This window comes from Lissotriton helveticus, chromosome 8 (genome assembly GCF_964261635.1).
Source record: "Lissotriton helveticus chromosome 8, aLisHel1.1, whole genome shotgun sequence".
NCBI classification, from domain to species: Eukaryota; Metazoa; Chordata; class Amphibia; order Caudata; family Salamandridae; genus Lissotriton; species Lissotriton helveticus.
The window spans coordinates 1,596,737,040-1,596,762,553 of record NC_136069.1 but is presented as its reverse complement, the minus strand read 5'-3'; the positions used below and the strand labels follow the sequence as shown (position 1 = coordinate 1,596,762,553).

The window sequence follows — 25,514 nt, the reverse complement described above, 5'->3', positions numbered from 1 at the left end:
TGATCCCTCAAAAAAAAAATATATATATATATATATATATATATATTGCTGCACACCACACCCACTGTACTTTTAAAGGGGAAATGCCCAAAAGTGTGTTTTTGGACACTGAATGGCCCACAATCCAAAATTTCAGAATCACTGAGCAATTATTTTTCCTTCAATGTAACTTCTGTCACTTTGTTTCCAACTTTAAAAGTTGAAAATAATACCTTGGGAGCTGCCATCTTTTTGCTATTCTCAAACAGATTACATATTTTCAGAGAATAAAACAGCAAAGAGGTAGAAAGATGGGAGCTAAGTGTCATCTTTCAGCTGTTAAAGCTGGAACAAAATGACAGACAATACATGAGAGAAAAAGAAATGGCTGGGCGATTCAGTAATTTTGTACTGTGGATGATTGAAAGTCTCCAAAAAGTATTGGGTAGAACACGCCTAGTAGTTGTAGAATTGCAACATAAAACTGCCAGTGCTGACATTCACATTGAATCTGCCTTCAAAATAAACCTGTTTCAACCATGAAGGCGGTTCAACCGCAGAATAAACCCACAGTCCACTCAGTTATTCTATTCAACAAGCACTGCTTGAGCACACCCACACATTCCACCACATGCTTTGTAGCAGAAATAAGAAATGATTTAAGAGGCGCAAGTCCTTGCAGAAACTATTGTAGCTTGTTTGTGAAAACAAAGATACATGTCATTTTGTAACACTAACAATGGAACTGCTTTTGATTACATAAAAAAAACCTGTTTATGTGAAGAAAAAAATGCATATACAGTATAGTAGATAACAAATCACCCGAGCATCAAGACACTACTGATCTGAGGAGGATCAGGACAAGGGTTCGGGGAAAAAAGTTTTCCACAAGTACAGTATGAGAGATGGAGAGGCACACCAGTAACCCATTGAGACAGCCATCCATGGCAAGGGCAAAGTACTGGTTGACATTAAGGAGCGGTAGATGGGCTAATGGAAATCAATTAGCACCACATAACATCGTACAGATGTCTGACTAGTGTTATGTCCAAGTCAAGTGTAACATATCTGCTGTTGCATGAAATTGGTGAAAACAATCCTTGGACCAAATCATCTCCTGCAAAAAAGAACAGGCAGGAATAAATTCAAAAATATATAAAATATTCACAATCGAATCATTTAAAAAAATTAAAATGCCAAACTGATAGTCCATGGACCAGACGTTAAAAAGTACAACCTACACATTGCCCTACATGGTGAATATACCAGTCACAAAATGAAACAGAAAGCAAATACAAACTGGAAGTCAGTTGTTTTCTCCCTTCAAACAAAGGCATGTATCATTCACTTAAGATTGTAAAGTGGAGCAAGTCTAGTAGGACATGATACTCCACAGCGATGAATGGGCAGCTACCACACCTTTGTATAAGTGGCCAGAAGGGAGCTGTGCAACCAGCTGTTTGTGCTCATGCCCACCACTAGCTATGCTTCAAGTATTCATAGGGCTTCAGAAATGAAATGTCCCGGCACATGGAGCACAGCTCCTAAATTAAAAAATAAAATGTAAAAAGTAGCTTAAACATGACAAAGGGGAATGAATGGAACACATATTAATCACACAAAGATCTCAGACAAAAAATCCACAATTATTGCCTGAGACACTCAGAACCCACTACTGCAAATTACAGCCCTTAAATATTCTCTCATTCAACAAATGCAAGTATTCCATGCAGCAAGCTTGTTGCTAACCCCACAAAGTTTAGTACTCAGACATTTGTCTCCTATAGACCAAAAAGCCTCTGCATGAGGAACAGTCAAAGACTAGCTAGCTGGAAACACTATGTTCTGGGCAGCATTGCCATATCCATAAGTCAGCTGTATTAGAATTTCTTAGAGTTGCAGCTTTACTGAGGCTTCTGAGTGGATGTTATTTGTGAAGTTTCATTTAGATACAATCAGGACTCCATATCTGTGCCATTCCGTGTCCCAACTGATTTTGGAGTACATAGTTTGGGTCAGAGTTGTTCATGGCACATAGTTAAGATAGTCACTTGTCCTTTGTGGTCAGAAAAGGTGCAAGTGGGCTATACACACACAGTAAAAGTCTCTTGTCCATTAAAAAGCACAATGTTATTAGAAGTGTTTTAGTGTGACTTCATCTGCAATTATGAGATAAAAGCCGAAGGCCTAAGTCCAATCTTCCTCAGGAGCGTGAAGCGTCCTTGGCATGTAGACAAGATTGACAAACAGACTCAGTTTGCATCTTTCCACATACTACTCCACCCAGAGACAAGGTGACTGGCCATCCTCGGAGTCCATTTCCTCTGCACAAGCGCTAGCATGGAGCTCGATTGCAGACGCTCGGAACTGAAGGCCGCAGAGCGGGCAGGGCACCCAGGCAGTGGATGGTCCAGGAGAGCTGCTGCTGCTCATAACTTCCTCTGGAGAGGACTCTTCATCAGAGGACACAATAGGTACACCGTGTGGACACACCCTTTCTCCACAAGTAGAGGCGTGTATGGGGAGGAAATCCATCCGGAAACAGCCTAGAGGGGGGAGAAGACCATATTTTGTTAGATAATATAGGTTTTGTAAATGCACACTCTTTAGAGAAAATAAGATTTGAAATCTAGGACTTCTGGTGCAAGTTGGTTGACAACATGTTCGATACTGGATGGATTCTGAACACCAAATCATGAGAAGTCAGATTTTGGGTACAACCTGGATCAACTCAGTGTTTCTCTCTGCTGCAGTGGGTCCCTCAAAAAAGAATTGAGGCTTTGTAGCTGCTTAATCGTAGAACTGTGCCTATCAACATAGTTCATCTCATTTTTTGGGGTGGTGCCAAGTACACCAGTGGCCTTTGAGCTACAACTAACTAACTCTACATCCCTACTTCTTTTAACTGTCCCATCAACCCAATATCCAAGTCCAAGACTGATCAGAAATCTATTTTCAAGCAATGGCTGATTTCTAAATTCTAAGAACCAGAGATAACAAACTGATCAAATTACACCTTTCAGACAGATTAGTAATAAACCATGAAACGCTCAGCTAAATCCATAGCATATCCAAAAATTAGAAAAGCATAAGGAACCATGTGGTTCCATGGGTCTCAATAACCTAGGGTGGTACAGGAATATGTATGTCTAGACATTCCACATGCTCATTAACATCCTTCGATTTGCTCCAGTTACAATCCTATTTGATTACTCATCTGAAACTCATATGAGTTGTGTTCTGTAAGTAGGACTTTACATGTAGAATAACTTGAACTTATGCCATTTGCACCAACCCTTTCCTCAACATACAAGCCTCATTCAAGGCTCGCACTGCATTTACTTCCACCTCTTGATACCTACTTAGTACATCTCAAATAAAACTATAGGTGAGCTTCCGCAGATCATTAATCAACTTCTCATAAGTACCCCCACCCCGCCACCATTGTCCTCCACTCGAAAGCTTTCACCAGACTGGAGATGCTCAATTTACCATTACCCTGGACAGTGGTCTAACTCAATCCTCGAGTCAGATCCCAAACAATGTAATCAATTATTATCACTTTCTTACTAGAGTACAGTAGCATATTCCTTAAGAGGAAACTAGTATTTTTGTAGTGCTGGGAAAATGATCCCAGCGGAATGCCCCCCCTTTAAAACCTTGCCCCGGATGACTGGAGGAGAAAAGACCCAGAGTGGAGAGGTAGCTAACAATACTATTAAATAAAAGTTCTTATGTTTAAATGGCTGGAACACCTCTTTAAAATCAACTAGACCAAGGAAACTATGCACCTTGTCAGCCCAGAAGAGGGGCAGCTCAGCACGCCTGCACACCCAAATGCTATTAAAGTGCCTTATTCTTCCCGAGGCACGGGAGTGACAGAGACACTGTTTTATGTAGCTGGGTGGGACTCTGTCTCCCAGCAACCACCATGTCAGTCCAGAGAAGAGGCTTCTCAACACACCTGCTCATCTGAGCGCTATTAAAGCGCCATGTTATTCCCGCGGCACAGGTGCGACAGACACTTTTTTCAATTGCTGGAGTGGACTCCATCCCCCCAGCAACCACTTTGTCAGCTCAGAGGAAGGGCTTCTCAGCACCCATGCATGCCTGAGCGCTATTAAAGCACCTTGCTATTCGCACGGCGCGTGCCCGGTGCAAGATGGGCCAGTCTTTGCCCATCATCAGCAGGAAGAGGCAGAACCAACCCCCCTAATGGCTTGGTGGAAAAAGATTTACTTGCTGCATCGCAAGGTAGGGCTGTGTGTTAATTTGTGCTCAGTTTTAAAGTAAAGTCCTAGTCAAGCTATGTTGAATGTTGATATTGTCGAGGATTATGGGGAAGAGGAAAGCCACTGTTTATAACTGTGGGGGCAGCCCGCAAACAAGCTTAGCTGTGGGCTACATTGTTTTCCACCCCCTATTAGGAAACTTTGATTGTGGCAATGATTTTTCTAGCAACCCTTGTGTACATGTGAACACCTCAGCAGAGGTTTTCTAAGTTGTTGCCAATACCCATCTTCAACCGCGTTCACCCTCGAAAAATAGTCCAAAAAACAATCAACCTGTGACAAGACAAAGTTACGTCTAAATCTTAAACCGACTCTCGGAAATCAAGCAGCTCTCTGCCCACTAACATCCAGGTGGACGAGACCCAGAAAGTCCTATTTGCAAATCTTTTCAACATTCTGTCAAGGAGGATTGTGACGGATTGGCTGTTAAATTGCAAACTATGTTGAACTTTTTGCATTCAGACATTTTTAAGCAATTTGTAAAGGAAACTGAGAAGATCTTGGCTTCAACCCAAACTTTAATTCAATCTTCCAATGTTCAGTCACTCCATGCTGAGGCTTCTCGCTGCACCCGAGTCAATTCTACTGCCAGGCCTGCCAGCCTGCCTCCTTTCCAAATGTCAACTGCTCTATACTTGCCTAAGCTGAGGGCCTGTTGTCAAAAGCATCACATGTGGGATATTTGGTCCCAGCTACCTATAGCGTGGCCCAGCCTCAGTGGTATTACCTTCCAGAAGTTAGACCCTCTCCTATTTCTGATGACCATCAGTGTAGTTTACACCTGCCCCCAGAGTGGACCTCTTTTGTTATTATTTTAGATCAAGTTCCACCCCTGCATCCAAACAAGAGGGGATCCTGTTTAGATTTGAAATAGAAGGTAATTCACTGGCTAAAGGCAAACGCAGGCTGTCCCAGTGAACTTTTTAACATGATTCTGACAGAGAAGAGAGTTCCTTGGGTTGTTGTTAATTTTAGAAGACCTCTTTTGCTGAGAAAATTACTAGGTGCTCCAGGGCACCTGACAAGCACACACGGAAGAATTTGAGCTTTAACTTTGGGTTTTTATTACCCTTCCCACCACAGTCAGGCCACTGATCAGATGGCTAATAGAAATATTCATTTTGAGATACCTAACCTGGTCCCCAGGATGACCGTCTCTATTTCTCTAAGTAACCATTTTGCTCCACTGGGAAATCTTCAGGATATTGATTGACATTCAAAGGTGACTGTTCCCTCAATTTCTAATTCCCCTTCTCTGATATTTGTCTACTGCTATTAATGTGTTCACGCCCCCTTAATCAGGTACAGCCTCCTGCAATCATCATCGGGGGCGGACTCTTCAAAACAAGTCAAATAAATGAAGGGCCTTCTCGTTTTTCATGGCCTAGAATCTGCTAGCTTGGAAATTTGCAGGAATTTATTCTACATTGTCAATTGAAGATTGGGTCTCCTTTATAAAGATTTTTTTTTTAAATAATTTGACTGCAAGAGACTTGGGCCAGAACGTGCTTACATGTGGATGGTTTGAAGTCTTTTTGTACTTTAGCAACTCCATCCCCATCTGGGAGGGAAAAGGGAGGCTTGGCTGTTTTGATTTCGGTCAATTTTTCTTGCCCTAAAGTAAAGCTTTTGCGTTCGTCCCCTTGGCTTAAAGTAGTGCTGTTGTCTGGTTTAGGACCAGTGGATTTGTTGATTATCAACATTTATAATATTCTGTTGGACAACCAATCTTCGCAAGTGGTAGACCGGCTAGCTGACCATATTGCAAAAATCGAACTGTAATACTAGTGCATACCGTGTGCTATGAATGGGTGACTTTAATTGCAGTTGGTGCCCTTTTAGTGGGTCTCCAGTCTGAGGTCTGGAGGACCATTTGAATCAGGAGATCGGCCCATTTTAAGCACACTGTGTATGCTTTCAATAATGACTTCACAACAATCTACTTTTTACGAGCGAATGTAACCCACAGTCCTTAGGGGCATAACAAAAGCCCCTGCAGTACGGGGGCCGCCAAGCTCCAGGGAGCACTCTCAGCAAACATGGTAAGTGGTTGGCCAGGAAACCTCCACCCTCTCAAGTTTTGTTCCGTCACCACTGGGAGTCCTCAAACACGTGTCCAACTTTTACAGGGTGGCGTTCATAGCACTATTGATTTTAGGTTAATTCCAAAAGATTCGTTTTTAATTTCAGAATTCAAAATTTCACCCAGTTGTATGTGATCATAACCCCCTTATTAGATATTGAATTGTTGGCCAAAACCTCGGAGTCGGAACATATTACCTTCACAGCAAATAGTGGTCTTCGTATCAAGTGGGCCGCTGTTAATTCGTCAGATTTTATTTTCAGGTCTATAATGTCCCAGAATCTAGGCCAAATGAATAAGTGTTTAGCTATTGACATACCCACCAGTCTAATAATAGATAGTTTTGCCAGGTTATGTAATTTAGCCACTCCTGTTATCGTCCAATATCCTTGTTGGATTCAACCATGAAGGCTTTAGGCAGGGTTATTTTGGTGAGACTGCAGAACTGGGCAGTGACCAATAATATTTCAGATCTCCAGAATGGGATTAGACAAGGCACTGGAACTACAGTACAATGTTCCTTTTAATTGGAAAATACATTTATGCTGAAAAACACCTCCTTGCACTTGGCTTTTATGGTCTAGTCAAGTGCTTTTGACACCGCAAATCGCTCTAAACTAAGGAACATTTTAGAAAGCTTGGCTGTGGTAAAAACCTTTATTCACATTTTTACACAGACTGCACTGGAGCACCTCTGTAAGTATTTGCAATTCTCCTACTGGATATTGTGCATCCTCCATAAATTGTCATGGGATCCATCAAGGCTGTATTATAGCCCGTTTTTATTTGTAATTAATGTGAATGTCTCGAGGGGCATCCTTTCCAGAAGCGGCTAGACACCCAGAGGGTAGGGAATCAATACATTCCCACACTCCTTTATGCCTATGATGCAGCCCTCATTGCCAGGACTGCCATTGGTCTCCACCATATGTTAAAAGGTTTTATGAAGTTTACGATTAACCTGGACTTGAAGGTCAACCAATCAAAATCTTATTTTTATTTGTGGGCCAAAAGCACCAAATCTAAAAAATTATCATATGGAGGGATCTCTAGTGTTAAAGGTTAACATGTTTAATTACGTAGGCCTTCCTTTTGGCCTCAAATTTAATGGGCACCTTTGCGATCGTTAAGAGAACTTTAATTTCAAGAGCAATTGAAGGGAGTTTCCGCTTTGTATCAACACTGGGTCATAGACCAGTGAAAAAATATGTTAATTTTGTTGAAACTTCCCCTACAACTACGAGAGTGCACTGCCCACTGCAATTATTAAAAGCGAAACTATTTCAACTCCTAGGCTACTGCCGACGTTGTTGTTCCTGATGCACCGAGATATTCCTTTGGGGGTGATTCATGCGCATTACAAAACAAATAAATGGATCAGTCACCTTTTATTTTGTTTTTTAGCTACTCCGCTTACCACTTTATCAGCCACGTGTGTTACCTCACAGTCTTGGCAAAATCTGGTTGACAGTGCGCCATATGTTTCGTTGACACTTAACCACATACGTGCATGGACGGATTGGTTGCGAACTTCCTCTATGGCTCAATCACTGTTAATTTCAAATTCTCTTCTTTTCTGGTCATCTGACCGTATCTCTGCTCCTCTCTCTTCCTTATTTTTCATCTTCCTTGCAGGCATTTTTATGTCTCCTGCTTATTCAGTCCCGATCATACCCATATTGTAGGGAGGGATCGAAATGTCATCGACAAATAGTACCATGACTATTGAAAATGTTTTATAAATAAGTTATGATGGCATTGGAACTGACATGTGATATGACATGTTTATTATTTCTACAGTCACTTAGAAATGTCTGCGCTTTGAAATTCTTGCTTCTTGTCCTGCTGTTCCCCACCACTTTATTATTTTTGTGTTACATGACTGAATAAATAAATGTATATATCCATTTGGATCTTCTGACATAGAAGAACAAGCTACTTACCTTCGGTAACAATATATATATGCAAGACATAGATTAGTTATAGATTCCTTACCTTGTGAATTACCCCCAGGCGTCAGACTGGATCCCGAGAATTTTTCGTCAGCAGTACCCCTGCATGTCGAAAGGTGGCATCGGCCGGCTCCGCATTAGACGTTGGTGTCGTGGTCGCCGGGCTGATATCGCGGCAGATACTTAGACGCAGCCCTTGTGCGCTGACGGCAGTTCTTTACATGACAATTCACTCCAGAAGCGCAGAACCATGCAAGACAGTGACCACTGGTGCACAAAACTAGTGCCCTGACTGGATTCCCTAACCCTAGAAGTCAGTTCGCAGAACGGGAAGGATGGGTGGGGCGGTAAGGAATCTATAACTAATCTAGGTCTCTTACATATATATCGTTACCGAAGGTAAGTAACTGAAAGAGACAATTAGTTATAGATTCCTTACCATGTGAATAGATACCCCAGCAATAACAACCCTGGAGGTGGGTCTGCGAACCAAGTTAACACCAGAAAGTCCTGGAGAACAGAAAGGCCAAAGAAGCGGTCTCTCCGGACTTGGCTGTCCAGCCAGCAGTGTTTTGTGAACATGTGCAGAGATGCCCACGTAGCTACCTGACAGATGCCCTTAAGGCGGTCTCCCTGTACCAAAGCAGTGGTAGCTGCCGTTGCCCTGGCAGAATGAGCGTGCAATCCCACTGGAGGTTCCTTCCTCACCAAAGAGTAACAAGCTTTGATGCACAAAACAACCCACCTGGAGATGGTCCATTTGTGCACAGCCCAAACTTTTTTGGCACCCACGTAGCCAACAAAGAGCTGGTCATCCACCCAGAATTGTTTGGTGCGTTCTAAATAAAAGGAAAGTGCACGTTTTGGATCCAGATGGTGGAGCCTCTCTTCCTCCTTAGAAGGATGCGCAGGCGGAAAAATGGTGGGCAAAGTGATGGTTTGACCAATGTGGAAAGAAGTAACCACCTTGGGAATAAAAGAAGGTCTGGTTCTGAGGAAGACCTTGTCGGAATGAACAGCCAAAAAAGAGGGTTTTGAAGAAAGAACTTGGAGCTCACTCACCCTGCGAGCAGGGGTGATGGCAACCAGAAAGGCAGTCTTTAAAGTAAGAAGTCTGAGAGGACAGTTATGAAGCGGCTCATAGGGAGTGCATGTAAGGCAGGGAAGAACCAAGTTCAAGTTCCACTGAGGCGTTACGAAGGGAACAGGAGAAAAAAAGATGAGTAATGCCCTTAAGGAAGCGATTTACAACAGGGGACTTGAAAAGAGAAGGCTGATCAGGAAGCCTGTGAAAGGCTGAAATAGCTGAGAGATAGCCCTTAAGAGTGCCCAGAGCAGAGCTCTGCTGGGCCAAAGAAAGAACGAACAAGAGAACCTCAGAAAGAGGGGAAGAAAGGGGATCCACAGCCTTTGCTGCGCACCATGCCACAAATTTGTTTAATTTGCAGGCGTATACGGTCTTAGTAGAGGGACGTCTGGCTGCAGAGATAACATCACAGACTTCGGGAGGAAGGTCGAAGGCTGTCAATTGCCACCGCTCAATCTCCACGCAAGGAGGTGGAGGCTGGACAGGTTCGGGTGGAGGACTGTCCCCCGCTGTTGCGACAAGATCCTCCCGAAGAGGCAGTCAGATCAAAGGATCGATGGCCATGTGTAACAGCTCGGGATACCAGACTCTTCGTGCCCAATCCGGAGCCACAAGGATGACTTGGGCCCGGTCGCGCCTGATCCTCTTCAGCACTCTGGGAAGAAGTGGTAGAGGCAAAAAGGCGTATAGAAGACCGCAACTCCACTCGTAACGAAAAGCGTCGCCTAGTAAGTGCTGCTTTGGAAATTCCAACGCACAGAACTGCTGACATTGCGCCTTCTCTTCGGTGGCGAATAGATCTAACCAAGGCTCGCCCCAACGCTGAAAGAGACCTTGCGCCACCTCCGAGTGAAGACGCCATTCGTGATCCATCATGTATCTGAGGCTGAGTTCGTCCGCCGTGGAGTTCAATGAACCTGCCAGGTGTTGAACCACCAGGGATATTCCCTGATGTTCCAGCCATGTCCAGAGAGGGAGAGCCTCTTGAAATAGGGTCTACAACGCCAGCCTGCCATTTTTGTTGCTGTACCACATGACGGTGGTGTTGTCCGTTACTTAAAATGGGGTCCACGACCCCAGCCTGCCCTTTTTGTTGCAGTACCACATGAAGGTGGTGTTGTCGGTTACTTGAAATAGAGTCCACAACCCCAACCCGCCCTTTTTGTTGCAGCACCCAACCTGCCCTTTTTGTTGCAGTACCACATGAAGGTGGTGTTGTCGGTTACTTGAAATAGAGTCCACAACCCCAACCCGCCCTTTTTGTTGCAGCACCACATGACAGCGGTGTTGTCCATTAACACCTGCACTACTCTACCCTGGACAGAGGGAAGGAATGCTTTCAGTGCTAGACGGATCACGAAAGGGGCGTAAAGCAGACTGCGCAGGGTGAGTGGTGTTGAGGTTCAAGGACTTGCCGTAGCCAGAGTGTCCTTTAAGCGCTTTAGCATGTTGTCTGCTTTGTCCCGAACAGGCGACGGCCATCAAAGGACAATGTCCATTAGGGTAACTCAGACATCCCTGGAAAAAGCAGTCGACCTCATGCAGACAAAGCGTCGAAGGGCTACCGACGTTGAAATCGTCCGGCCTAGCGAGTCGGCGGTGTCTAGTCCACATCGCATGGTAAACTTGGCAGCGTCTCTCCCCATAGCAACGGCACTGGAGAGCACGGCCCGGGCCACCTCCGGGCACTGAGGCAGCACCTGTGCTACAGTATCCCACATAGAGTGGGTGCATCGGCCCAACAGACATGCGGTGTTTACAGACCGCAGTCCCAAGCTGGAGGAAGAAAACATCTTCCCAAGATGGTCCAGCTTTTTGGATTCCCTATCAGGCGGAGCGTTAGGGAATGCACCTTTGGATGTCGAGGCTTGGCCCACCAAGCTTTCAGGGGTGGGGTGTTGAGAGAGGAAAGTGGGGTCGCGAGCTGGCGTCGGTCAATCATCATATCCACAGGAGCTCCTGTATTAGGCTTGGACCAGGTGCCCAAAAGGAGGTCTGTTACGGCTTCATTAAACGGCAGCAGGGGCTCCGAAGAGCTTGCTGCCAGTTGAAGCAACTCTGTCAGGAGGTTAGTCCTGACTGCCACCATAGTTAGCTAGAGGTTGAGAGCCTCGGCCACGCTACGTAACAACGCTGCTTAAGATGCTCCCTCCCACCTAGCCATGTTAGGAGGAGACAACATGCCAAGGTCTGGGGAGGTATCCAGACCACTGGCATCCCCCAACTCCTCTCTCCAGTCCTGATCATACTCCAACTGGTCAGTTAAAGGGTCTCCAGACACCTTCCAGTCGTACTCCCCCCCCCCCCCCCCCTCCTCTGGTTGCCAATCTGGCCTGAAAGAACCAGGGTGGAGCAGGGGTACAAAAGTACCCGCCAGCGCCGATCGACATCGGTCCGGCTCAGTGTCCACGTCGGGGTGGAGGCCAAGGTAGACGCCAGCTGGGGACACAACCGACATCTGCTGCAGGCATGGTGCCTGTTGAAACGGCGCCAGTGGAGGTGTCATGAGGTCAACCGGCGCCGATCCGGATCCAGGCCTGGATTTAAGGTGATCCTGCGAGGCCGAAGCCGCCGAAGGCCCAGGGCCCCCAGCCGAGTCTGCGGGGCCCGAAGGTGCGCCAGCAGAGCCTGGCTGCCGAAAGATGGCATGCACCGCTTCGTAAAAACTTAGAAGCTGGGCAGGGGTCGTTCTAGATCCCGGAAAGGGAGTGAATCTCAGAGCCGATCCTTCGGGTTCTGTACGCAGAGCCGCGAGAGGGGCACCACCCGCATCCCCCGTCGCGTCGGCCGATGGATGGGGAGAAGTCGAAGAGCGATGATGCTTCTTTGACTTCTTCTTGTGCTTCGACTTACCTGAGGAGTGCGAAGACTAGTGGTGGTGGTGGCTCAGCAGCCTCGAACGGCACAGAGCGGACTGCCGGGCCTCAAGAAGCTATTGAGACCGCTCCTGCAAAGACTTCGGATTTATGGTTCGGCAGTCAGAACACGACTTGGGATCATGGTCGCGTTCCAGGCACCACAGGCACACGTGGTGCAGATCAGTCACCGACATCAGTTTTCGGCAGGAACTGCAAGTCTTGAAACCGGGCATCCCTGACGTGCACCAGGAGTCAAAGACTCAAAAACTGTCAACAACAAAAAAAAAAAAATCAGTCAAAAAGTGCCTGGAGGTACCGCTCTCTCCGAATCTGCCCTGGCTGGCGCGGAATAAGAAAGAAAGAACTGACATCAGCACGCGAGGGCGGCGTCTAAGTTGCTGGCGCGATGCCATCCCGGCGACCACGACGCCAACGATTAACACGGAGCCGACAGACGCCACCTTTCGATGTGCAGGGTTACTGTCGACTAAAAAATTCTTTGGATCCAGTCTGGCGCCTGGGGGTAATTCACAAGGTAAGGAATCTACAACTAATCGTCTCTTTCAGATTTTATTTTTCTTCTATGGTTTATGCTTACGAATATTCTGCAGTAAGGGACCTCTTGTTCCTTTATAAGAACATGTACCAATGGTTCCTTATATATGTTTGGGTTCCCTGGTTTTTTATAAATTGGGTAAAAGTATATCAATTACGCAAGCTTGGTCTCACAAAGTATAATCAATCATCGATTCATTGGCCCTTGACAAGGTGGCTTACATCCCGTGGCTAGCCTATATTAACAGCACTTTTTCAAGCTTGGGGGCACAGAGTTGTATGATAAAATAATCCTGAATTGCTAGGTCCAAGACAAAAGCTCAGGTAAAGTTTCTTTCATTATTATTGTCTGGGCTCTCATCGAGCGAACGCTTTAAGGATGGCCTGTATGGACAGACTCGCTATAGCTCCCTGGTATGACTCGGAGCTTTATGTAACGATTGTAGAGAACCCCCCAAAGATTTTACCCAACTAGGTTAGGGCACATGACATTTTTCTTTTGTTTTTCCACAACAAGGTTCATGGCTCAATAGTTTTTCTTTTTGCCCCTGTGATTTCAGTTCAATCCTCAAAGCCCTTGTTGCTTTTTTGTTCTCTTGAGAAAGACAGTAAGCTCTAAATTACTAGTCTCACTTTTAAGTCCAATGAATTTTATGTCATATAAATTGGGCTTTTGATATCTTCAGCAGTTAGACTCAGCTGAAATGTGTTGTGTAGTCATTAATTTAATTAGAGGCGCACTTAGTATCAGGAACAGATATTCTTGATGAGGTCAATCTCCGGGCAGTTAGTACAAAATGTTTTTGCACTTTTTGTGGTAATCTAAATGTGTAATTTTTCACAATTTTTATATTGGCTTGTTTACTTTTATATATTTTAAAACACTTCTGTACCCCCACCATCACAATTTCTACTTGGAGGTTGTGGCCAAGGGACACTTCCTGTCCTCCAGAAGCCGTGCAAACCCTCTGACTAATGTTGGTCATACTGCCCCATCTCTTCATCAATGCAGAAATTTAAATCTTTGTCAGGATTCCGGCTAACCGACTTCTGCCATAGCCGCCCTTCCTTCTCCACTGTGGCTTTATGCCTTACTGAGGCACTAGACATTGCATCCATCGGGTACACATCGCTTTAGAGCACTAAGGAAGTTTCGGCAATCCAGACACTCTTATGCTCCTTAATTTTGTGAAACCATGTTATTACTTGGATTGGGACTTTCTAACCCAGGTTCTCTCCTTTCTGGGATTTGGACCACATTTCTAATCGTCCATTAAAGTACTCTAGGCTCATCCCATGGCATAAGTTGGGGTTAATGATGTATCCTCTTCCTTTGAGATCTGCAGAGGCAGCAGGTCAGGCTGCCTGCTCATTTCGTTAATGTTTGCTCAGGCTTTTGAACCATTGGCGGTCGGAGTGTGCTGTGAAGCCCAAGTCTGGACTGCTCAGAAGACCATATTGCATTGTATGCCGATTAGGTCCTGCTCTTCTATCAGCCTCACATTACAGCGGAACATCTGGCTCCTCCAGATGTTCCGCTCCTATGGTGAGGCCTTGAGACTAGTGGCTAAGGGTCGATCAATCTTTGTTCCTATTTGAGGGGTTAAAGAGGCAATTGGTTGACAAGACTGCATTCCCGTTCATAGATTAAACTTTCCCTATTTAGGGGTGACCATTGCACTGGAGCCAGAGCTCCCTTGGAGCTTGAACTGGACACCACTGCTGTGCCAGACCTGTTGGGCCTTGGCTAAATGACCTGCCTTTCCTCCTGATGTCCTTAGAAGAGTGGCACTTCTCAAAATGATTGCACTCCCACGGCTTCTTTATGCCCTGCAAATTGTCCTTTTTTAGCCCACACTCCTGGTTTAAAGGTTTACCTAGGACAATAAGCCCCTTTCTGTAGGTGAATAAGATTCCGCTAATAGCGCTCTTGAATTGTGTTCAGTAGGTCTAAGACAGCGGTATGGGAATGTCTAATGTTTTGCTATGCTATTGAGCCGGACAGCTCCTCACAGTAAATTACTTCCTTGCCTGAGAACATGAGGCTTACTCTCCTATATTGGCGACAGGAATTCGCTCACCTGGGGGACATCTGGAGGGACTCACATATGAAGTCCTTTCAGGGCCTCCAGGAAGAATTTAGTCTCCTCAAGAACCAATTCTACAAGTATTTGCAGCTTCGCCACAAGCTGACAGAATACCATCCGCTGCAACACGACCTGCCAGAGTGTAGTCCTCTTGAGGCCCAAGTCCTTTCCTCACCGCTGAGCCAGGCAGAATTTTTGATCATACAGCTCCCTGATTGTGAACTCACCCGATACCTTTGAGGCCCTATGGGCAAAGTGGCAGCGCTGGATTGGCGACTGATTATAATTACTGGCAGGATGCCAGCATGGCCTAGCGGGAAATGGTCATCACCTCTCGCTTACAACTCATTCAACTCAAATTCCTTCACACTGCATATTATACCCAGAGACTGCTTTAGAGGATGGGTGCTCTTCCTACGCCTGCCTGCCTGCGGTGCGCAGCAGGGGATGGTGATTCCTTCCATGCCGCGTGGGACTGTCCAGTCTTTGCTAAATACTAGTGCCCCATATTTACAACTCTAATATTTTGGGGAGACCGGTGACCCTGCTGGGCATTCTGGAGGATGTCGAGAGGACCCATGAGCAAGCATATGTTGGTGGGTATTGTCGTGACTAAGCGCAACATTGCTCACTGCTGGATATCCTCCACACCGCCAACTATTATGGAATGGCGTTCCATAACAGACTGGTGTGCTAAGGCTGAAGAGACTAATGGGCACCCCAAGAAACATGTGATTATCTTGGGATGGTGGTGGCACTGATGGGGATTGCCATTTAAGAATTTTTCTGCCTGGTGTCACATATGTGATTTCACTATACAATCACTGTTCAACGTTTACCATTTACAAAAAGCAAAAAAATCAAGACCTGGTTGTTTCAACAAAAGCTTGCAGGTGCACTTTACTTGTATGAACTTTTCCGGGTTGCATCACAGTGCCAGAAGGCACTCTTGCTGGTGTCTTTGGGGACCAGTGGTGGACAACCGGGGACAAGTCGGGGACAACCAAACGTGCAATATTAGTTCTTATAGTTTGAACGCAAGGCATCCTGGACAGGAATAAATAGGAACACAGTTTTCTCCATTTTCAACGGGTTGTTCGGTCTTTGGAAAAACTAAGTCTAGTTTCTTAACTTACTATTCAATTGGAACTTACAAATATCTTTCTTAATGAAAAGTCAAGCTCCTCAAATATTTATTTTCCATTCATGAATTTGCAGGAGCTTTGACTGAATACCTATCCTATATGTTCATTAACCAATCTCCCCTTTTTGTTACATCCCTGTTGAGCCTGCCATCACCACATACCTCTGTATGATTTCCTATAGTCGCTTCTTATTAACCCACTTGGAATACCTACTTGTTGACAGATCTTTAGCTGCAAATGCAGTGCTAGACTGGTTTAATTGTTTTACTTTCCTACGGGAATAGATCAATATTTCGATTTCTGGCATACAATATACTACTGGTCATGTGATGTTCTACATATATTGCTAGCCCAAGTTAAATCACATTGTTTGTCCTTCCTTTGACATATGAATAAACATAACACCACACCATCCCAAACGTTGCCTTTTAGATTGGTTCCAGTTCTAATTTCTTTATCATGTTAAATTATTTTTTTTCAATGTTGTTGAACTTAGCAATTTGTTTTCATTCAAAATATTCCATTAAACCCTTTACAGCAGTGTCTGCATAATCCTGTGCCCAACACCTTGTGGGCCGGGACATTTGCAACTTGTTATCTTCAAAGAAGTTTGAGTCACAAGACCCGTTGTACCGCCACCCCCTAGTGCACAATACATTAGCTCCACCTCAAACTGTTTTAATCTCAGTGGGCCTATATAGTTGTCAAGGACAGTGCATTGTGCTTAGTAAAAGGAGTACAAAAACTGAAAGAAAAAAAATCTGTGATCATTGCTGACTTCCAAGGTGGGGGAATGTAAAGCACTACATGTTACAAACAGATACTTCCAGGGTAAAAGATATTGTGTGGCTATAGATACACAAGACAGACTATAAAGAAGCCCCTCTATATAAGCTGTGGCTAGCAAGTACAGGCCTAGAAAAATCGACTTGCCCTCTCGCTATGGAGAGTCAGATTTTATCTGGTTGAGATATTGTTAGGACCTACTGGTCCATTCTGGCCAAGTCAACTTATGCTGAAAAGGGAACAGGTGTTCTGCTCATTCAGAAAGTGAATGAGCAATAAAGATGCTTTTACATTTTGGTTTAATCTTGAAACAGTTGTGGTCTCTTAAGGGACCGAGGTCAAATGTCAGTTTGTCAGTAATTGCTACTAATTTTATCCTGGAAAATGGGGTTTATTTTTCTTTATCTAAATACTCTTAGAGGTTTTTGCCAAGTAAGCTCTCTGACAATCATTTTGAAACTAAAGGCTGTATGACGTCAGTTTTTTTTACCTAATACACAAGATTTAAATAGCTTGTAAATGAATAGTACAAATATTTCAAAATAGATCAGTAATTACGAAATCACTTTTTTGGGAAGTCAGAAGTGTGATGGAGAATAAAGATTTAAACAGAAGCAAAACAAATCAGAACACTTAACTTGGTGATGTGCAAATGACAAATATCTGCAGAATACATTTTTGTTTGTTCACTATATAGGGTTATCAGTAAAACCTCAGGTCTCATTTTCAGTGGCAGATTTTGTGGCCATTTAAATGGAAAATGTGCTGTTTGCTAACGACAGTGTGCTACCATTTCATACGTTAGTTATGTATTTATTAAAAGAGTTTTTAAACATGATTTAAGAAAGATTCCCGCCCCTGCCCTTATGACAATGCTGTTAATTAACTAAGAGGCAAGACAGAGGTCATGTGTATCCTGTATGTGGCCAGATTTGTATAATATATGGAGAAAAGGTTTAGACTATAAAATCAAACAAAAGTGTTTTGTTCAGCAGCATGCTGAATTTGCGTATTTGAAGGTGCCCTCATATGTGATAATGAAGAAAATGGTGGCTTAGTGAATTAAAATATTTGCCCAGGATCACATATTTTGAAACCTATTTATGGGTCAAGAGCATTACAATTGGGTCGAGTAGATTAGTTAAGTCACCAGACCTGCACGTCTAATAACATTTCATGATTTTTCGAGGCCTCAAGTAGATAATGCAGATGTTTGAAAGAGTGTTCATAAGACTGCTTGGCCAACTAACACACAAGTTACTTACCTTCGGTAACAATATATCTGTAAGAGACATTAGTTAGTGATAGATTCCTTACCTTCGAATTACCCCCAGGCGTCAGACTGGATCCGGAAATTTTTCGTTAGCAGTACCCCTGCACGTCGGAAGGTGGCGTCGTGCGGCTCCACGCCCGTCATAGGCATCGTGTTTGCCGGGATGACGTTGCGGCAGCAACTTAGACACCGTCCTCGCTCGCTGAAGTCAGTTCTGTACACGACTTTCCATGCAAGGAACGCAGAGCCGTGCAAGATACTGACTACTGGTGCATTGAAACTAGGACCCTAAAAGGGATGACCTCAACCCTAGAAATCAGTTCGCAGAACGGGGAGGGTGGGTGGGGCGGTAGGGAGTCTATCACTAACTAATGACTCTTACAAATATATCGTTACCAAAGGCAAGTAACTTGTGCATCTGAAAGAGACGCGTTAGTGATAAATTCCTTACCTTAGAATAGATACCCAGCAATACCAACCCCGGTGGTGAGTCTGCGAACAATGATCACACCAGAAAGTCACAGAGAACAGAACGGCCAAAGAAGCTGTCTCTCCGGACTCGACTGTCAAGGCAATAATATTAGTAAAAGTGTGCAGCAAGGCCCATGTGGCTGCCTGACAGATGTCTTGCAGGGGGACACCACGTCCCAATGCAGTAGTAGCTGCGGTCGCCCTGGTAGAAGGGGTGCGCAACCCCACCAGAGGTTCCTTTTTAGCCAGAGAATAACAGGCTTTTATACACAAGACCCAGCGGGAGATAGTCCTCTTGTGTACAGCCCGACTTTTCTTGGCACCTACGTAGCCAACAAAGAGCTGGTCCACCCACAACTGTTGTGTGCGATTCAGTTAAAATGAAAGCATAAGTTTTGGGTCCAGACGGTGGAGCCTCTCTTCCTCTCTGGAAGGGTGAGGAGGCGGAAAGAAGGTGGGCAAGGTGATAAGTTTGCCTGATGTGGAAGGTAGTACCAACCTTTGGCAAGAAGGAAGGACGAGTGCGAAACACAACCTTGTCCGGACGAACAGACAGAATAGGAGGTTTACGGGAAAGAGCCTGGAGCTCATTCACGCGCTTTGCAGAGGTGATGGCAATGAGGAAAGCAGTTTTCAAAGTTAATAATCGAAGAGGACAATTGTGCAGCGGCTCAAAGGGAGCACACATCAAATAGGTAAGAAGCAGATTCAAGTCCCACTGGGGCATCACAAAAGGAATAGGAGGGAAAAGGTAAGGAATGCCTTTGAGGACTCTATTTACAACAGGGGACTTACAAAGAGAAGGCTGAGCAGGGAGCCTGAGAAAGACTGAAATTGCATGAAGGGAGCCCTTAATAGTGCCCAGAGCAGAGCCCTTCTGGGTCAAAGAGAGAAGGAACAAATGGACTTCTGAAAGAGGGGCAGAAAGGGGATATACAGCCTTTGCTGTGCACCAAGCCACAAATGTGTTCCACCTGCAGGCGTGTACCGATTTAATGGAAGGATCCCTGGCTTCCAGAATGACATCACAGACTTCAGGAGGCAAGTCAAAAGGAATCAACTGTTGCCGCTCAATCTCTATGCAAGGAGGTGGAGGCTGGACAGGTTCGGGTGGAGGACAGTCCCCTGCTGCTGCGACAGAAGATCCTCCCGAAGAGACAGTCGAATCGGGGGATCCACGCTCATACTGAGTAGCTCGGGATACCAAACTCTTCAAGCCCAGTCCGGAGCCACAAGAATGACTTGGGCCCAGTCGCGCCTGATCTTCAGCACTCTGGATAGAAGTGGTAAAGGCGAAATAGACCGCAACTCCACTCGTGACGGAAAGCGTTGCCTTGCGATTGTTGCATTGGAAATTCCAACGCCCTGAACTGATGACATTGCAGTATCAAATAGATCCAAGCAAGGCTCTCCCCACTGTTGAAAGAGACCTTGCGCCACCTCAGAGTGAAGACGCCATTCGTGATCCATCATGCACCTGGAGCGGAGTTCATCCGCCCTGGCATTCAAAGAACCTGCCAAGTGTTGAACCACCAAGGAAATGCCTTGATATCCCAGCCATGTCCTGAGATGCAGAGGCTCCTGAACCAGGGTCCATGACCCCACCCCTCCTTGCTTGTTGCATTACCACATGTCGGTGGTGTTGTCCGTGAACACCTGCACTACTTTCGCCTTGAGACAGGGAAGGAATGCCTTCAGTGCAATTAGGATCGCCCAGAGCTCCAGAAGGTTGATATGGAGCCTGGACTCTGCCAGAGACCAGAGGCCTCTGATCTCTGTCCCTCCCGTGTGGCCGCTCCATCCCAGAAGGGACGCATCCGTCACTACTGTGTGCTCCGGTTGGGGAAGGGAGAGGGATCTGCCGGTGACCCAATGCTGGTTCGTGAGCCACCACTGCAACTGTAGTGCAGTGCCCTCCGAGATCTGGATGTAGTCGGACAGGTTCCCCTGATGCTGCGCCCACTGGAACTTCAAGTCCCACTACAGAGCCCACTTATGCCACCTGGCATGATTGATCAGCAGGATGCAGGAGGCCCTGAGGTCCAGGAGCCTCAAGGTCAACCAGACAGAAACCCAGGACAAGGGCTGAAAGATCGAAATAATATCCCGAAGGTCCCGGACTCGCTGCGCAGGAGGATAGACCCGAAACTGCGCCGTGTCCAGAACCGCTCCGATGAAGAGAAGCTTCTGAGAGGGGAATCAGGTTGATCGGCACATTGATGGAGAAACCCAGCAAACGCAGGCGGTCGGCCATAGTCTGAAGGTGGGAGACAACTGCCTGGGGCGAGCGCGCCTTCAAAAATCAGTCGTCGAGATAGGGGAAGACTGAAATCCCCCATCTGCGCAGATGAGCTGCGACCACCGCCATCACTTTTGTGAACACCAGAGGGGTGCTTGTACGTGCGAAAGCGAGCAGAGTGAACTGAAAGTGCATGTGGCCTACTGTGAACCGCAGGTAATGTCGGTGGACCGGCAAGACGGGGATATGAAAGTAAGAGTCCTGCAAGTCTAGTGCTACCATCCAGTCTTGCGGGTCTAGGGCAAACAAGACCTGAGCAAGTGTGAGCATCTTGAACTTCTCCTTCCAGAGAAAGAGATTGATGGTCCTTCTTTGGAACCAGGAAGTAGTGGGAATAACAACCACAACCTGCTTCTGGCGTCGGAAAGAGGGGCAGAAAGGGGATATTTTGGCACCCTTGGCTAAGAGGGCCGCACCTTCCTGCTGGAGAAGTACCAAGTGATCCCCTGACATGCTGTAGTACTGAGGTGGCATGGCTGGAGGGGTAGTCTCAAAGGGGAGGGAGTAGCCCCTTCGGACTATCTGCAAAACCCACCTGTCCGTTGTGATGGTGCGCCAGTGGGGGAGGTGAGGGCAAATCCTGCCGCCGATTGGCATTTGACAGGCCTGAAACACCGGACTAGTAAGGTTTAGAGGCAGTGGTAGCAGGGTAGGTGGTGGACTGACCCACTCACTGGCCCCGTGACCCACCCTAGCAGGTACCACGTCCGCGGCTGCACAGGCCTGTGGCTTTGAAACAAACGTGTTTGGGAACCCCTTCCTTGACCACGAAAGGAGCGAAAAGCAGAAACCGAAGGAGTGCGCGTGGCTGAAAGGCCCAGCGACTTGGCTGTAGCCCGCGAGTCCTCAAAGCGCTCCAACGCACTATCTGCCTTGTCCCCAAAAAGACGGGTGCCATCAAAGGCCATGTCCATCAGAGTGTTCTGGACAGTCCCTGAAAAGCCAGTCGTCCTCAGCCAGGCGTGACGGCGTAGTTCCACCGTTGTGGAAATCGCTCTGCCCAGCGAGTCGGTGGTGTCAAGACCACAACGAATCGTGAACTTGGCTGCATCTCTCCCCTCAGCAATAGCCTAGGAGAGCACCGTCCGGACCTCCTCCGGACACTGAGGCAGCCCCTGCGCTACCGTATGCCACACAGAGTGGGAATAACGGCTCAAGAGGCATGCAGTGTTCACAGACCGCAACCATGAACTGGAAGAAGAGAACATTTTCTTCCCAAACTGTTCCAGTTTCTTGGATTCCCTGTCCGAAGGTGCGGAAAGGAATGCGCTTGGGGGATGCAGAGGCTTGGACAACCAAGCTCTCAAGGGTAGGGTGTTGGGAGAGGAAAATGGGGTCGCCCAGGGCCAGGTGATGGTGTCGGGCCACGTTCATGTCCACAGGAGATCCTGTGTTGGGCCTGGAACAGGTGCCCAAAAGAACGTCTGAAAATGCGTCATTGAAGGGCAGCAGCGGCTCCGCAGAGGAAGCCGCCGGCCAAAGCACTTCAGTCAGGAGGTTAGTCCTGGCAGCCACTGTAGGGAGCTTGAGGTGGAGAGCCTCGGCTGCCCTACACAACACCACTGAATAAGTAACACCCTCCTCGGTAGCCATGGTAGAAGGAGACAGTGCACCAGGGTCTGGAGAACAATCCAGTCCAAATGTGTCCTCCAAATCCTCTACCCAATCCGGGTCTAACGCGCATTGGGCTGTGAGAGGGTCTTCAGATCCCTGCCAGTCCTCTGTAACCTGCTGGGCAGGTAGAAAAGGAGGAGGAGGATGGAGAAAGGGATAGAAATTCCCCATCAGTGTCGGAATCGGCGTAGATCGAAACCAGTCCGGCACCATCCCCATGTCAGGGTGGAAGCCGGGACGACATCGGCTGGGGAGCCACCCGAAGATGGTGGAGGTCATACGAGGTCAACCAACATCGGCTGGGATCCATGCATGGATCCATGGGGTCTCGTGCGCTGAGACCGGAGCAGTCGACGTCGGGGCCGAATCCGTTGACGAAGAGCAAACACGCCCAGTTGGACCTGCGGGGCCTTAAAGCGCAGCTGGCATGGTCCGACGGGCAATGGCCGACAAATTCCTGCAGCTAGGCCGGAGTCGCCAACAGACCTGGGAAGGGCAGGTAGGCCGTCGGCAACTGCGTAGGCTCTGCTGGAGCCGTGGGGGTGGCACCACCCACACCCTCAGCCGTGTCGCGCAACAGTCTTGGGGAAGGCGAAGAGCGACGTTGCTTCTTCAACTTCTTGTGCTTCATCTTACCTGACCCCGAGGGCGAAGACTTCGTCAAACGATGGTGGCGGCTCCGCGACCGGTCCCTCGACCTGCCACGGGACCAGGACCTTGAATAGCGCGGTGCCGGCCCCTGGGTCTCAAGCAATTTTCGGGACCACTCCCTCAAGGTTTTTGGAGCCATGCCCGGCAGTCTGGGGACGACTCGGGGTCTTGGTCGCGCCCCAGGCAGTAGAGACACTTGCGGTGCAGGTCCGTCACAGACATCGTACGGGGACCAGCCTCGCAAGACTTAAAACCGGGCATCCCTATACACCAGGAGTCAAAGACTCAAAAGAACAGAGACAAAAGTCCCAAAAACTCAGTAAAAAATTGACTGGGGGTACCGCTCTCTCCGGATCTGCGCTTGTTGGCGCGGAAAAAGAAAAAACTGACGTCCGCGCGCGAGCTCAATGTCTAAGTAGCTGCTGCGACCTCATCCCGGCGATCACGACACCTACGACAGACGCGGAACCGCATAACGCCACCTTCCGACATGCAGGGGTACTGCAGACAAAAACTTTCCGGATCCAGTCTGACACCTGGGGGTAATTCTAAGGTAAGGAATCTATCACCAACATGTCTCTTTCAGATACCTGCTTACATGCTTGAAAGTCTACACCGTAATGTTTGGTTAAGGTGTGTCGCACGGACCAAGAAGCAGTCTTGCAGCTATCCTTCAAAGGGTTATTATCCAGAAGGATGGCCACCCTTTTTCCATCTACAGTGGGCTCCAAGGGGCACAGAGGGTCTGTGCTTGGCTTTCGCATAGGAAGCCTGAATTGATATAACTATCTATGTTGCAATGCCGGCTTTAGCAATGGCATGACCAGTGTGTGGTTCGGCAAAAGCTACAAAAAGTTGATTCAACTTCCAAAAGGGCTTAATTCGATCAATATCTTACATTAGTATCCTCTTAACATACAGAGTGTGGAGGGCCATTTTCAATGCCCTCTGGTTGTGGGAAGACAACTAGCAGGTCAATGGTCTAGTTCATGTGAAAAGGCGAGATAACTTTGAGAAGAAACGTGGGGATGATACAAAGAATTACCCTTTCCCTATGAACCTGGATGAATGGTTTTTGCAATAAAAGAGCCTGAAGCTCACGAATGCGTCTAAGGGAGGTGATTACAACTATGAAGGCACCTTTCAAGACAAGAACTGCAACTTACATAAGAGATGGGGTTCATAGGGATGACCAATTCATCAGGCGTGGACCACATTCAGGTACCATACAACTACGGGGTGGAGGGGGGGGGATTTAAAAGGAAACACTCTTAAGACCCTCCATGAAGGCTTTAAAGACTGAGACCTTGAAACGGGACTATTGATGTCTAATGTCTCTTTTATATGTACACTGCAGTACGTGGCAAAGTATTCGGAAAGCAGTGAAGGCAAGATCTACTTTGTACCGGTGCAGAATGAAGCAGACAATCTCCTTCACAGAAACATTAAGGGGGTCCAACTATTTAGAGATACAGTAGTGCGTAAATATTTTCTACTTAGCCACGTAACAGGCACAAGTAGAAAGCTTAAGCGTTTCTTGTTGGATAAGCATGCATTCCTCTGGACACCACCAATTTCTAGGATGCCAAATCACAAGGTTCAGCTGTCTAGGATCTGGGTGAGGTGGCCTGTAATGTTTTGGAACTACTCAAATACTTACGGACATCACTAGGACCATTGAATACCAGGGCTGTCTTGCCCAGGTTTTGGTACCACTAGCATGAGGATCACAGATAACTGCCTTACCCGCCTCACTACATGGCCAGTAAGGAGTAGCAGAGAAGTGTAGGCAAATATCCCTGTCCAGTTCATTCATAGTGCATTGCTCATGGATTGTGGGTGCAGGTACATGGATGGGGACCCCACCACTGAAAGTACTTTTGAAGGACCTGGGGGTGGAGTTCTCACTCAAGAACGTCATTGTGCATTGTGCGGAGGCAGTCCGGAAAGTTGTTCTTTATTCCTAGAAAATGCTTAGCTAGCAGGTGCACGTTGTTGCAGAGTGCCAAATCTCCTGTGCTAGTGCAGAAAGTTAGGGAGAATCTGTGTCCCCTCCGCCCCCCATTTCCAGATCTAGTACACAGCTGTCAGGAGGTCAATCTTCATTAGGACTGTCTTGCATGAGTTTGATAAATGCTCTGAGGACTAGTTAGATGTCTAGAAGTTCCAGGAAGTTTTTGTGAGACCTATGGTACTGAGGAGTCTTGGTCCCTTGGACAATCATCTTGCAGAGGTAAGCACTGCATCCCACGAGAGACGTGTCGGTAGTCATGGTCACCTGAGGAAGGGGGGTCTCGAAAAGGTCTAGGATACAGGTTGTTATACTTCCATCAAAACAGAGTGTAGGCGCTAGAGATTACCAAATCTAGATCCTCTCAATTC

The 25,514-nt window shown here is 46.7% G+C and overlaps 1 protein-coding gene across 1 annotated transcript in view; it reads right to left on the bottom strand.

The window, feature by feature from the left end:
* XNDC1N (XRCC1 N-terminal domain containing 1, N-terminal like) overlaps nt 1-25,514 on the bottom strand; it is a 369,152-nt gene that overhangs the window by 275,041 nt on the left and 68,597 nt on the right. The window contains exon 10 of the mRNA XM_078659006.1: nt 2,263-2,525. Coding sequence (XP_078515132.1) covers nt 2,263-2,525 — 263 coding nt within the window. The remainder of the gene's footprint in view (nt 1-2,262; nt 2,526-25,514) is intronic.